General features: G+C 45.3%; 1 protein-coding gene across 1 annotated transcript in view; it reads right to left on the reverse strand.

Moving 5' to 3' along the window:
- Window positions 1-229: 229 nt before the first annotated feature.
- Window positions 230-16,239, reverse strand: part of nbeal2 (neurobeachin-like 2) — a 110,303-nt gene continuing 94,293 nt past the window's right edge. The window contains exons 48-57 of the mRNA XM_080754576.1: window positions 15,895-16,008; window positions 15,232-15,315; window positions 14,919-15,028; window positions 13,166-13,338; window positions 8,607-8,701; window positions 7,529-7,645; window positions 3,012-3,173; window positions 1,816-1,964; window positions 916-1,051; window positions 230-602 (exon numbers count right to left, since the gene is read on the reverse strand). Coding sequence (XP_080610702.1) covers window positions 495-602; window positions 916-1,051; window positions 1,816-1,964; window positions 3,012-3,173; window positions 7,529-7,645; window positions 8,607-8,701; window positions 13,166-13,338; window positions 14,919-15,028; window positions 15,232-15,315; window positions 15,895-16,008 — 1,248 coding nt within the window. The 3' untranslated portion in view covers window positions 230-494. The remainder of the gene's footprint in view (window positions 603-915; window positions 1,052-1,815; window positions 1,965-3,011; window positions 3,174-7,528; window positions 7,646-8,606; window positions 8,702-13,165; window positions 13,339-14,918; window positions 15,029-15,231; window positions 15,316-15,894; window positions 16,009-16,239) is intronic.

Below are 16,239 nucleotides of genomic sequence, written 5' to 3' on the forward strand. Positions count from 1 at the left end.
ATCCTCACGTCCCACTAGTGGGGCCCCGGCCCGCAGGTTGGTGAATGGCTGAGTTAGGGAGTTCACAGATGCTCTGTGTGAGTCCATTCTGGGCCTGTCTGCACCACAGTCAATCATGGTGCTTCTACCCCCCCCCCCCCCCCCCCTCGATAAGTGACTCAACCACATACTGTCATACAGCGGTTCACAACAGCTTTCTTCCCCCCTCCCACAAAAAAACAAGGCTGTTCTTTGGAATGATGCTGATTGGAGAGTTTAAAAAAAATCCAACATTGTTTCTTTTCCATTGCAGAAAACAAAAGTGCACAGTGTGTACGGGTCGCTCTCCCAGAGAGCTCCGAGGCTTGAGGACCACAGTCGGGGGGACTCTTGAGATAGAGTGGTAAAAAGGCCTCGTCGAGTCACATGACAGCAATCACGGCCGTGCGTTCCTGCCTTTGAATCCCGCACTGAAGTCCCGCCGCCGTGGGATCGATGCCTGGGACCCACGTGTGTCATTTCCCAGCGTGCTCGGTGGGGTTGTACTCGGTCTCTCCCGCGGACACCTGGGAAATGCGGCGCGTGGAGCCCCACAGGCGTCGAGAGAACTGACCTGAGCGCACCTGAGATGGGGGAGGGGGAAGGAAGAAGAGGTTGAGGCCATGTGACACACACACACACACACATAGAAAATCCCTAACATTCAGGTTCAATGACAATAGATTTAAACGGCAGATTATAATCTGAATGACTTTATTCCAAGTCGTTAGCATGTGATTATTCAGAGTGAGTCACACACACACACACACACACACACACACACACACACACACACACACACACACACACACACACACACACACACACACACACACACACACACACACACACACACACACACACACACACACACACACACACACACACACTTCTCACCTCCTCTGGTTTCCCTGCCCCCACCACTATCAGCTTCCCGTCCTCCAGGCCCACCAGGATGTGACTGTTCTCCCTGGTGACAGACACACTCCTGATGGGGACCTTCAGGACCAGGGGCGCCTCCACCGAACTCAGGCTGTCAAACAAACCAAGGCAGAGAGTAAAACTGTTGATTGTTCGATCCCGAAAGGCCTGAAAAATACCTAAAAATTTCCTCAAAACTAAACAGTTTTCTGAAAAACCCATGTTTCTATGTCAGTGGTTCTCAAGCCTTTTCATGTCAAGGACCCCCCAGAATTATATGTATTTGACCACGGACCCCCATCTGAAAATATTTTATGAGAAAGAAGTTTCAAATGTCTGCTTGAAAAACATACACATTCAAAGATTTGCACACATTTTCAAGATATTTCAAAAATAGCAGATCTACAAGCTCTGTGAGCTTGTCGATCTGCTATTTTTAATAGCATAAAATAATGGTTAAAGTGGTGACACATTTTTTCTAATTCAATGAATTGATCAACCACTTAAGCATTATTGTATAATTCATCAGACATCAACAGTGTAACGCAAAAATGCTGAGCATGTATTTTTTTATTTTTTGCATTGTCACGGATGCATCTCAAATATGATGAATGTAAGGAAAGAGGAAGCAGACAGAGGGACTGAGGAAATGGAACCCATTCTGCTGCAGACTGCAGTTCAGGTCTGTGTGGTTTGTGCAGTTCACCAACTATTTGAGCCATCAAAACAGACAACATCCTGTGTATTTGATTTTGCATTATTTTCTTTGGTCACCATCTAATTGTTGTTATTCACTACTATCTTTCCTTTTTATGCATGTGTCCATCCATCCATCCACCCATCCATCCGTCCATTGTTATAAATGTAGTTTGGTACCTGAAGAGCTCTCGTATGTGCAGGTTGCCCTGCAAGGTGCCCACCATGACGTAGTCAGACACCAGGTGCAGAGCAGTCACCTGCTCATCCATGGAGGAGGACGCCAGCAGACAGCCGTTCACCGAGTACACATGGAGCGAGTACTTTCCCTTGAAGGAAAATGACATGTATGTACAGTATATCATCATATGCATAGAGCAACAGACAGATATGGCCTGGGCAGTATTTCAGAAATTTGTATCTCATCTCATCATATTACTTTTCAATTAGTTTTGATAGTATGTAGTGATGAGATGCTTTGGGCAAAAACGAAAGACAAAAAAAGTGTAATTTATACGGTTCGTATTACTTTTAAGTAATATGAACAGATGCAGTCATGTAAACAGACAGTCCCTTATCAGATACACACACACACACACACACACACACAAAAAAGAATGTAATTACTCCCGTTTTATACATAGTTGCGCACTGGTGTCTCCAAAATAGCCGATTTACATAGTTGGGTCATTTCCGATACTTCCGTGACCGTGGAGAGCATAGGTCCGTTCTCAGTGGTTTTGTCAACTATGAAGGTTAAATAACAAATTGAGCTCCCATGCCCCTCGCAAAAAACACTGAGTATCGGAAACGGGGAAATCCCGCTAAGTCAAACGCCGATAAATGTACTGCCCGGGTCTCCTACCGTAGTGATCTTCTGCTGTCCCATTAAGGAAACAGAGTAGCCTCCTTATTTTTTAGCAATACAATGGTTATATGTCACAGTTATTGTCCACGACATTGCAAGCGGCGCGAAGGCCAGCGGACCTTGGTCCTGCTCTTCGCGCCCGAGCGCCGCAGGCGCGAGTGCCCGCGTTACGAAGCCGTGGTGAATGCAATCGTTATATTTATGCCCAGGTCGCAAGGCCTGGGCAAGCGCACGATAAACGCATGAATGGAATGAAACGCGATGCAGGTGAGCTCACATTTCACCATAACAAAAGGAGGTTTTTAAAAAAAGGAGTTTGGCTTATCGGCATTTGGCTTATCAGGACGTGCCCTCAGAAACGACCTAACTAACAAGCTTCTAGAACAGCTATTTCCAGTGCCAGGCACAATCAAGTATAATTCAGGCGTAATAAAGCTGAGAACGGCATTTGAGCTAGTGTGTCAGTATGTGCGTGTGTAAATGTATGGGAGTTTATGGAGCTCCCTACCTTTCCTCCTGAGGATCCTTCCAGAGACGTCTGAACCACGATGTGTCCCTCCATGCCCACCTGCAGCTGAGCGATGGTGGCCGGCACGCAGCTCTCACCTGGAGGCCGCAATGTGCGCAGGAATTGCCCTCTTCGGACACTGTGAACGATCACTGTGCCGTCCTGACACACAGCAGAGAGGGGGGCAAATTACTAGTATTGGCTACGAAGTGATTACAATGAGGCTGTCTCTGTGTGTGTGTGTGTGTGTGTGTGTGTGTGTGTGTGTGTGTGTGTGTGTGTGTGTGTGTGTGTGTGTGTGTGTGTGTGTGTGTGTGTGTGTGTGCGCGCGCGTGTATCTAATGTATGTATGTATGTGCAGTATATTACGTGTGTACAGTATGTGTGTTATGTACAAAATGACAATTTGAAAAGCTTAATTGTCTCCAGCCATTTCACTTCCCTGTATTAAGTTACCTGGATGACGTAAGATAATTATATAAACTAGAAGCTGGGCCGCCCGAGCGTCTAGCGTCTAGTCGGCGACCTGGCCAACTGTTTTCATAGGACCCGTTTTGACCATTTGTCTGCCTGTGTCCATTTATGCCCATATATGGAGATATCTGTATCTGTCTGTCTGTCGGTGTCCATTTTATGTCCATATATGGAGATCACTGCAGTTATAGTTCTGGGTCCATTTTATGCCCATATATGCCCATATATGGAGATATCTGTCTATCTGCGTCCATTTTATGCCCATATATGGAGATCTCTGTATCTGTCTGTCTGTGTCCCTTTTATGCCCGTATATGGAGATCTTTGTGATTCTGCATCCATTGTATGCCCATATATGCCATATATGGAGATATCTGTTTATCTGCGTCCATTTTATGCCCATATATGAGATTTCTGTCGCTTTTTCAAACAGATGGTCAAAACGGGTCCTATGACAACAGGTATAATGGGGTTTGCATTAAAGGGGGAACCGGCACTGTGTCTGCAACACAGTCGGAGGCACAGACAGATACAGAGATCTCCATAATGGGAATAAAGGGACACAGACAAACAGATGGAGGAGGAGACAAACTTAATGCAAACCCCATTATACCTGTTGTCATAGGACCCGTTTTGACCATCTGTTTGCCTGTGTCCATTTATGCCCATATATGGAGATATCTGTATCTGTCTGTCTGCGTCCACTTTATGCCCATATATGGAGATCTTTGACCATCTGTTTGCCTGTGTCCATTTATGCCCATATATGGAGATATCTGTATTTGTCTGTCTGCATCCATTTTATGCCCATATATGGAGATCTATGCAGACACAGTGCCAGTTCCGGAAAATCCTGATGTCAGACATCAGAATCCGAACCTTTCGTGCTGGTTCCAGAAAATCGTGTATCGGGTCGGGTCGAGGCCGAGCACTGCACTACCTGCTGCGGTGGGGAACGCACGTGCCGAATTTGAAATAGGGAATGAATGCCCCACCCTTTAATGCAAACCCCATGAATGCCCCACCCTTTAATGCAAACCCCAATATACCTGTTGTCATAGGACCCGTTTTGACCATCTTTTTGTCTTTGTCCACTTATGCCCATATGCCCATATATGGAGATCTATGCAGACACAGTGCCAGTTCCGGAAAATCCTGATGTCAGACATCAGAATCCGAACCTTTCGTGCTGGTTAAAGAAAATCGTGTATCGGGTCGGGTCGAGGCCGAGCACTGCACTACCTGCTGCGGTGGGGAACGCACGTGCCGAATTTGAAATAGGGAATGAATGCCCCACCCTTTAATGCAAACCCCATGAATGCCCCACCCTTTAATGCAAACCCCAATATACCTGTTGTCATAGGACCCGTTTTGACCATCTTTTTGTCTTTGTCCACTTATGCCCATATGCCCATATATGGAGATCTATGCAGACACAGTGCCAGTTCCGGAAAATCCTGATGTCAGACATCAGAATCCGAACCTTTCGTGCTGGTTCCAGAAAATCGTGTATCGGGTCGGGTCGAGGCCGAGCACTGCACTACCTGCTGCGGTGGGGAACGCACGTGCCGAATTTGAAATAGGGAATGAATGCCCCACCCTTTAATGCAAACCCCATGAATGCCCCACCCTTTAATGCAAACCCCAATATACCTGTTGTCATAGGACCCGTTTTGACCATCTGTTTGTCTTTGTCCACTTATGCCCATATATGAAGATCTCTGCACACACAGTACTGGTTGCGGAAAACTCTGATGTCAGACTTTATGCCCATATCTGGAGAACGCGCGTGCCGGTGGGAAGAAGGGTTCTCGAGATACGCGGATTACATACATACATACACATTCACAGAGATTTTGTGTTGACTCATGTGGCGTACGTGATGTCAGAGCCTTTTATGAAGTGATGTCACAATGACTCAGCGCTTGCGCCGATTTCCTCCGGAACAGCCTGATGTCAACAATCAGCTCCGCATAAGGAGATTCCGAACGTTTCGCGCCGGTTTCGGAAAACCGCGAGTCGGGTCGGGTCGAGGCCCGGCACTGCACTCCGCGCGGCGGCGGGGAACGCGCGTGCCGAATCTGAAGCCGGTGGGACGAACGGTTCTCGAGATACGCGGATTACAAACAAACAGACAGAGATTTGTCGCATTTATAGATAGACTAGAAGCTGGGCCGCCCTTCGGGCGGCCCAGCGTCTAGTCGGCGACCTGGCCAACTCGGAACAATGTAAATAGGGAATGAATGCCCCGCCCTTTAATGCAAACCCCATTATACCTGTTTTCATAGGACCCGTTTTGACCATTTGTCTGCCTGTGTCCATTTATGCCCATATATGGAGATATCTGTATCTGTCTGTCTGTCGGTGTCCATTTTATGTCCATATATGGAGATCACTGCAGTTATAGTTCTGGGTCCATTTTATGCCCATATATGCCCATATATGGAGATATCTGTATATCTGCGTCCATTTTATGCCCATATATGGAGATCTCTGTATCTGTCTGTCTGTGTCCCTTTTATGCCCGTATATGGAGATCTTTGTGATTCTGCATCCATTGTATGCCCATATATGCCATATATGGAGATATCTGTTTATCTGCGTCCATTTTATGCCCATATATGAGATTTCTGTCGCTTTTTCAAACAGATGGTAAAAACGGGTCCTATGACAACAGGTATAATGGGGTTTGCATTAAAGGGGGAACCGGCACTGTGTCTGCAACACAGTCGGAGGCACAGACAGATACAGAGATCTCCATAATGGGAATAAAGGGACACAGACAAACAGATGGAGGAGGAGACAAACTTAATGCAAACCCCATTATACCTGTTGTCATAGGACCCGTTTTGACCATCTGTTTGCCTGTGTCCATTTATGCCCATATATGGAGATATCTGTATCTGTCTGTCTGCGTCCACTTTATGCCCATATATGGAGATCTTTGACCATCTGTTTGCCTGTGTCCATTTATGCCCATATATGGAGATATCTGTATTTGTCTGTCTGCATCCATTTTATGCCCATATATGGAGATCTATGCAGACACAGTGCCAGTTCCGGAAAATCCTGATGTCAGACATCAGAATCCGAACCTTTCGTGCTGGTTCCAGAAAATCGTGTATCGGGTCGGGTCGGGTCGAGGCCGAGCACTGCACTACCTGCTGCGGTGGGGAACGCACGTGCCGAATTTGAAATAGGGAATGAATGCCCCACCCTTTAATGCAAACCCCATGAATGCCCTACCCTTTAATGCAAACCCCAATATACCTGTCATAGGACCCGTTTTGACCATCTGTTTGTCTTTGTCCACTTATGCCCATATATGAAGATCTCTGCACACACAGTACCGGTTGCGGAAAACTCTGATGTCAGACTTTATGCCCATATCTGGAGAACGCGCGTGCCGGTGGGAAGAAGGGTTCTCGAGATACGCGGATTACATACATACATACACATTCACAGAGATTTTGTGTTGACTCATGTGGCGTACGTGATGTCAGAGCCTTTTATGAAGTGATGTCACAATGACTCAGCGCTTGCGCCGATTTCCTCCGGAACAGCCTGATGTCAACAATCAGCTCCGCATAAGGAGATTCCGAACGTTTCGCGCCGGTTTCGGAAAACCGCGAGTCGGGTCGGGTCGAGGCCCGGCACTGCACTCCGCGCGGCGGCGGGGAACGCGCGTGCCGAATCTGAAGCCGGTGGGACGAACGGTTCTCGAGATACGCGGATTACAAACAAACAGACAGAGATTTGTCGCATTTATAGATAGATTAGCATCAAAGTTTGGCATTTTCACTATGCATACTTCTAGGTTATCCTTGTTACATAAGATAAGATGATCATTTTGTAAATACTATGTAAATTGTATTGTATTCTTGCGGCTTGTATATTGTTACATATCCGAGATTCATTTGGTTCTATTTGTTACTGGCTGGTTTATATTTTTGGTTTCTGAATCGTTATCTAAAATGTGTGCACTACTTGCCACCAATTAAAGGATCTTCAATCATGAAATATAATAACCACTGGACTCTCACCTTTGACCCTGAGACAGCCATGTCCAGTTCAGTGCTGATGGCCACACAGGTGACCTCCTGGTCGTGGCCGCAGAGGACCTGCACCGGACGAGGAGACAGACCACTGGAGAAGCCCCCCTGGAGCACAGAGGACACAGTTACATGACATAACCTTTATGTACACATGTATGGCTGTTTGGACAATTTGCCCTCCTGGCCCCCAAACTGTGGAATAAACTCCCTGTCGCATTTAGGACTACAGACTCACTCCCTAGCTTCCGCCGGAGCCTGAAGACTCACCTCTTCAGACACCACCTAAACCCATAGCACTACTGTACTGTAACACTCCCATTCCCTCGATGACCACACATGAAGCTAGATAGCATTTTTAGGTCTTAGAAAAGTATTTTTTACTGCTTAGGTGCGTGGTCTACCTATGTTATTGTTTTTCTAGATTGATATTCCTATGCATTTGTTGTATTGCTGTTGAAGTACTGACATATTATCTTGCTTATTATATTGATGTATTACCGGCTTATTGTAAGTCGCTTTGGATTAAAAGCATCTGCTAAATGCCTAAATTGTAATTGTAAATTGTTGGACACATTTACAACATCGTCTCTGTCGGGTGGAAACCTCCTATGTCCAGAACTGTTTCTTTTCAGGATTCAAATTCAAAAAGTATCAAAATGTGGCGCAGGATCTGCTACTTTTGAGTGACGCGGTAGTATGATCAAGTGGAGCATTAATTTACGATAAAATACAACAAGTTAGAGAATATTGAGATAAGAGGTTTCTGCCCGACATCTCTTTTTTCTTCTGTACAGTATGTGTTTCATGTGAATCACAATGAGGCGTTTGAAATGTGCTATAAGAATAAGCTTACCTGAGTACATTTTATAACTAAGCTTTTATGTGCATGCACACACGCACACGCGCACACACACACACACACACACACACACACACACACACACACACACACACACACACACACACACACACACACACACACACACACACACACACACACACACACACACACACACACACACACACACACACACACACACACACACACACACACACACACACTTACCTGCTGTAGAACCTGCCACACTATGCAGGATGTGTCTTTAGAACCAGAGATGAGGTAGATACCACACAGATCCAGGGCCAGACATGTAACTACATCTGCAACGAGAACACACATAACAAACATAATTATTATCTGAATATTATCCCCAGGGGGTCTAATGGGTCTATACTTGGTCGCCTCCTTTTCCCCCCTCCACACCAACTCTCTTTGATGAAATGATGTACTGTAAAATCAGGCTAGATCTACCAGCTGGTAGATCTGCTATTTTTGCCAAAAGTTCAATTAAATAATTATGAGTAGAATTGGTATCAAGGGCTCAGAGAGACACCAGAACATCAGCTAACGTATTAAAAGTATTAAAACTAAAAATGAAAAATGCGGTGGCGCTGTCATGGATGCTAAGCCAATCATTGTGACTTAATAAGACACAGATCACACTTAATTCTGCAAACAATAACACATGGCCTTAATGATTCAACTTTTGTGAACTTCCTGTTTATAACCGTTGCCCCGGGAAACAACAAACTATCACAGAAACAGCTGTGAGTTTGCACATACCCAGCCAACAGAAAATGGCCACATGGCTTTTGCATTCATTACTTGATTGTTTTCAATTTGCTAGTGATGTAAACAGCAGACAGGATGTTGGAAGGATGTTGACAAGTGTATTGTCAAGTATTTTTTTGAGCAGTGCTCCTGGAACAGGAGCTATAGCTCCAACATCAGTCTTTGTCCGGTCAAAAAGCAATGGGAAAACGCGGTTAAATCATCTGGGCTTAAAGGTCAAATGACATTCTGTTTTTACCAATCATAAAAGTCTTTGCCCTGGTCCTAAAAACATGTTTTAAAATGTTTAAACTTGAAAATCCACTCCATGGAGCCATGGTCTCTCTCTCTGTTTAGGTGTCATGAAAAACGGTCTGTCACCTGAAATACTCTATAATCACCACCAGGGGAGCCTCTCTCTCCCACTCATTCTAACACATATTAGTATAGCTTGAGTACAATTTTTAATATTTGTACTTTACTTGAGTATTTCCAATTTTCAATTCTTATACTTCTACTCCACTACATCTCAGAGGCAAATGCACTTTATCTCTCCACTACAATCATTTGGATTTTGATTATTAATACAAATCACTCACTTCAGCCCTTATAGGCCAGCAGTTCTCAAACTGGTACCCAAAGTGGCCACTGGCCACACACACGCACGCACGCTCACACACCACACACACACACACACACACACACACACACACACACACACACACACACACACACACACACACACACACACACACACACACACACACACACACACACACACACACACACACACACACACACACACACACACACACACACACACACACACACACACAGGTCCGCCCAGCTCCAACACAATGACCGAGAGATGCATGTGTTTCGCTGCTTTGCTTTGGTACAAGACACACTGTGACACACACACACACACACACACACACACACACTGACACACAGAGGCTGAGCTGAGCCCTGACGAGGCACACACAAACAGCATCGAGAGTCGCGAGTGTTTTTTTCTTCCCTGGGACCGACGTTACCGGATCTCTGCGGTTACATCTGTACCCCCGCGGAGTTCAATTTAGACCGTACGCGGTAACGTTATAGCTCTGCTCCGCACTGCAGAAACACTTCACGGTCCTTCTGTAGTTATTATAGTAACATATTTTGTCTAAATGCCTCCGTTTAGAGAACCACCTATTGCTTGTGTTATCATAGCGTTTTACTGTCTGCTCTCCGAGTCGCCGTGCCCGTGTGTGTGGAGGGAGGACAGGGCAGCGTGGAGTTATAGTCGGCTGCTCCACGGTCCACGGAGCTCTGCCCCCGGGAGAAGTGCGCTGTCCTCGGGGACTCGGTGATGAGGAGGGAGGCGCTGTCCACGGACCCAGCCAGGGCGGAAAATACATAGCGATATATAGCGATTTTCATTATTTCACAAAAGCATAAACTGACTACTTGATATGAAGGATATTGATGTAAATAAGATATCCGAATGGGTAAATATATTTTATATGCCCATATTTACAATTAAAGGATAATATAATGTAAGAGGTCACTTCCTCAAAACTTGGGCTGTGGAGAAATACAGACAGGGACACTGGGAGAGGGGAGAGGGGAGAGAGGAGGGGGAGGGTGGGGGGGGGTGAATCGACTGACGACGTATGAGTCCAGTAGCCAATGAACTGCGCGTTTGAGACTCATTATGCAGAAACCAGCACAAACACACAGATAGCAGGAAAACCACTGCATGTCAAAAGTTGCGTTTTTTTTTGGTGTAATTGAGGCCAGGAAACATTAAAAAAAGCATAAAAAACTCAAAATTTATTTTTGGATGTCACCACCCCTTTAAGTAAACTGAAGCACGGCTACATGTCCGGGATACATCCTGGAAGTTTGTTGTACGCCAGGGTCCCATTGGCCTAGCTTCGCAGGACACACTGTGATTGGCTAGCGAGACGCTTGAAATTAAATAGCTCCGCTCACTTCACACTGGGTGTGATTTCTTCTATTGAAAATACAATAACGCTGTTCCAAAAATACCGTAAACATATGAGCATGGCGATTCTGTCAGGAATGTGACTCTTTGTCGTTTATGATATTGAGTCACATTTGATAATGTTGCGTTTGGAGAACATTTATACATTTTCTTCTCTTCAGGATAAATTAGTACTTTTTCCACCGCCAGTTTATCATATCCATAAGTAATATCTCCAGGTTCATTTGTTTATTTTTGGAAAACAGTTCTTATTATGCCATGATGCTATTGAGACCCTATGGTATCAAACATATAATTTTCCAAATGTCTGTCTGTCTGTCTGTCTGTCTGTCTGTCTGTCTGTCTGTCACAGCGTTTCTCCTCAGTGGCTGGAGCAATTGATCTGAAATCGCATCACCATTAGCATATGAACACACCTAACATAACTGTGAAGCCCGTTTGTCACTTTCACAAATCATATGCTGTATATTAGCATTTTTATGGTGTATCTACTATCTATTCTGCATCTAGCATGAGGCTTATCTATTCTGCATCTAGCACGAGGCAACATGTTTAACCAACTGTGTGTGTGTGTGTGTGTGTGTGTGTGTGTGTGTGTGTGTGTGTGTGTGTGTGTGTCCGCGCGCGCAGGGGAGGGGGGGGGGGGTCTGGCCCTGTTACAGATGTCCAAAAATCATGCAGATCGGTACACAGTATCTCTGTAGCCATTAAACGAAACAGGTATTTCTTACATTGATGCTCCTACATATTATCATGTAAGCACCAGTTAAAGTTACTTTCCATCCCTCATATACTGTGTGCACAGTGCACACCCCATAACCCACACACTGCACATCATTTCAGAGCTTATATCTTTGAACGGGTAAGGGCTAGTTTTCAACAGAATAAATAAGTGTGACCCAGGGGGATAGGGGCCTCTAGAGGCAGTGATAGTGGCTTCCCAAACCTTTCCATGCCAAGGACCCCCAAATAGCCAAAGTCACACAATGATGTGTTATGAGCTTACGTCCTGCGAAACTTGACCAATGGGACCCTGCGCGTACAACAAACTTTGATCCGTTTGTGCCAAGACGTAGGCCATATCTAGGCCAAATGTAGGCCAAGCTTCACATTCTTTGGGGCCAGGACATTTTTTGGGAACTGGACAAAACCAGATGTTGGAGCTTATCTCCTTCCAGGAGCACCGCTCAAATATATATATAAAAAAAAGACAACGAAATAAATAAATAATGTTTACTATTTTTCATTTCCCTCTCCTTTCCAATTGCGCCCCCTAGCGGCCTCCCTGGCGGCCACGGCCCCCACTTTGAAAACCACTGGTCCTGAGGAGTGGGACCAGTGTTGGGCGGGGGAAGCCGGGCGGGGAGGATGACAATTTGTCATTGCACGTTTTCCTACGGCCTGGGGGCGACACCCCGTCAGCAGGGAGTGTTGGGCAGGAGGAGTAGGACGAAGGCTCTACGTCCTCCCGTTGTGGGCTCCTCACAGGCAGGTGAGTCAGTAGGTCAACACACAAAACAATTGTGTGTGGGGAGGAATCAATTGACTTAAAGCAGGGGTCTTCAACAGGGGGTCCGGGACCCCTAGGGGATCCTCAGAGTTACTACAGGGGGTCCTCCAAATCTTCCAATCCTTTTTATATTAACAACTTGAACCCTAGTGTCCATATTCCGAGAACTGTAGCCAAAAATAGCAGATCTACAAGCTCACAACGCCTTGCGCTGCGGCTATTTTCGGCAAAGAGGTTTGGGGTAGAAGGGAAAAAGAGCAGACTAAGTACAGAGTAAAAGGTCAAGTTTATTAGGTAATGACGGCTCAAGTGGTTAAATATCTGAAAACACAAATTGACATGAATCCAAAATACACTGATGATTGTGCTGTGACTGTCCAAAGATGAAACTATATGGAATCTATGAACAGGTTGTGGGGTCTGCTTCATCTCTCTCTCAACTAAGGGGTCCTTGGCCTGAAAACATTGAAGACCCCAGGCTTAAATAAAAAATAAGAAATTCTGACTCACCAATATGTCTGCAGATCCTGCCCACCAGCTTGGCCTTGCCCAGCAGGGTGACCCGCAGGCTGCAGTCCCAGTGGCCTCCACTGAACAGCAGCCGGCCATCACTGGACACCACAAGGACCTGGGCACTGATCCCCACTCCTGGAGCGAAAGGTCCACTCAGGAAGCGCTGTGTTCTGAAGCACAGGGGGAGGAAAACTGTTGGACATCGCTGCTGTCGGGCAGAAACCTCTGCATCTCCATATTGTAACTTTTAGTGGGGTTTCTTTCTCGTAAATTAACGCCCTGCTCGATCAAACTACGGTGTCACACAAAAGCATCAAACGTTGCAGATCCAACGTTGCAAGCTCGAAGCGCGAGATCTGCTACTTTTGGTGTTTTTGAATTTGAGTCCTGAACAGTAACTGTTTTGGATGTATGAGGTTTCCATCCAAGAGAGACGATACAGTGGTGCAACTAACTACTAATCCAACAAATAGATTTAATCGATTATGAAAATTTCAAATTTCAAAAAAATATATAACAAAAGATGTAAAAGAAAACAGATGTGCAAACTCATAACGCAACGTGACAAGTCGTGTTAAAATAGTAGTTAATCATAATTTTAGTTTTTTATTACTACTGTACCATTTGTCCTTACACTCTTTTATTGTTGCAAACACTGCTGAGGAAACAATACCTTCTAAATAATGCTGCCGTCAACATGGACAGATGATGGAATAGGATAGGTTTGAAGGATTGAGGAATAGAGAGATAGAAGGACGGAGAGAAAAGGTAAAGGAGAGGGCAACGTTTGAGGGCAAGCTTTGATTTGCTATAAACCAGGGCAAGAGAGGGAGGAGTCTTCTATTTGCAACATATAAGTGTGGTGACATTTAAGAGTTACATACTCTGTGAGTTCAAGAGGGTTTTCATTGTGATTTATACAGTGTTTATGTGATCTGTGTTTACTGTAGGATTAAACTGCAACGATCCTTTAAAACATCTGCTAAAAGTTTTTTTCTTTCTTTTTAAAAATTGATTAGATACAGCTTTGAAGTACCACAAGTACAAGTAAATCCTTGCTGAGCTGGAAAGCAGATAGGGCGATACAGATATCTGAGGTATGGAGCTATATGGCCTTGTCAGGAGCCTTCACTCTTCACTGGAACGGGAGAAGCACTTTACCCTCCATAATAAACAATTACCAGCGCGCCTTTGAGCAAAGCATTATCGTCACTGTCAGGCAGAAACCTCCTATCTCCATATTCAAACTGTTCTTTTTTTTTTCATTTTCATTTCACTTGATCATACTAAAGCGTCACACAAGAGCATCAAAAGTAGCAGATCCACAAACTCGAAACATGGCTCGAAGCGACACGCCTTGAGCTTGTAGATCTGCTACTTTTGCCATTTTTGAATTTGAATCTTGAAAAGTAACACTTTGGACTTTTTCACCCAACAGAGATGATTTAATGTAAACTCAAGCTGCGCAAAATTGACCCTTATTAGTGTAGGTACATTTTTACACTCTCACAGTTAAATTATTATATTTTGCTGTGTGCAGAAATGTCCAAATGGTTAGAACACTAGCTAGTTGCACAGGTCAACTCCCAGTAACCAGCAGTTTCGTACTGGACTGGCTGAGAGGTGTGAATGTGTATAAATGTATTAAGAAGCAGGGTGCAAACAAAAGCCCATCAGCGCTGAGTTGACCCTCCTGATGAAATGAAGGTTAAAGACTGTATTGTGACAGGCTCTGGCACTGGACACTCACTTTGGGTTGGTCACCGTGGGGTCCTTGGTAAAGGTGAAGTAGTTGGCGATGTTCTTGTCATAGGGCAGCCAGTTGTGTGTTCCTATCAACCCGTTGGCGCTAACTGTCACCTGGCACAAAGGAACGGTGGAAGGAAACACTCTTATGTCACATACTGTGTACATCCTGTGGTTTCGGTGCACTGACATTCAACTGATCACAATGATGCTGATTATTCATTAACCACTTCAACCCTAGCATCCCTACTCTGGGGGGAATAGTCACAGAAGATATTTTTGGCAAAGAGATTTGGTGTAGAGGAGAAAAATCCTACCAGGACATCTGAGCCCTGGATGATGGAACGATTCAGGGTCTTAGATACCACTGCCTGGACCAGAGGAAGACCATCACTCACCACCTGGGGGTCGCATACACGCACACACACGCACGCACACACACGCACGCACGCACGCACACGCACACACACACACACACACACACACACACACACACACACATGTGCGCACGCACACACGCACGCACACACACACACACACACACACACACACACACACACACACACACACACACATGCGCGCTCGCACACACACACGCACACACGACAAGATAGAATATGAATTCAGAATAACGTTGATTGGTGATCTAGTGAAAAAACAGCACAGGTCAGAGAGTGCCTATGCCGCTGTGAGCTGCTGTGATAGGAGATGGATCAAATGGAACACAATCACCTTAAAGACTACTAATCATCGTGTATATATATATCCCTGCACTGTCTGCATTGAGTAACCTCGATACACAAAAACGGTTTCACTCCCTTCAATTGTACATGTTTTGTTTTTGGTTGTATTGTATTGGTTGATCGTATTGCATTGTGCACACTTCTGCTTTGGCAATGTGAACGTATGTTTTCTCATGCCAATAAAGCCCTTGGAATTGAACTGAACTAAACTGAGCATCATCTCAGCGCTTACTGTACCTCCACAAAGGGCCGCAGTTGGTTGAGGTGTTCAAACAGGTTGGGGGGCAGAGTGTCCAGGCGAGCCTGTCGCCTGGATGCGTTCTCAGCGGACATCCTGGGAGGGTGAGGCTCCTGTATGGAACACACGGAGGTGTGGTCTGAACTCACATGTTGCACCATGCTGAACTCTACACATCTGGAAGCACTACAGCATGCTACAAACATCTCCTCCACCACCACCACCAGACTAGATATACCTTACACTACTGTCTCTTCTCGTCTGATTGTGCGCGCGCGCGCGCATGTGTGTGCGTGCGTTCTTGTATTTGCTACACTTGTGAGGACCAAATTGTCCTCACAAGT

Source organism: Nannobrachium achirus, assembly GCF_963921795.1.
Source record: "Nannobrachium achirus genome assembly, chromosome: 2".
Lineage (NCBI taxonomy): Eukaryota > Metazoa > Chordata > Actinopteri > Myctophiformes > Myctophidae > Nannobrachium > Nannobrachium achirus.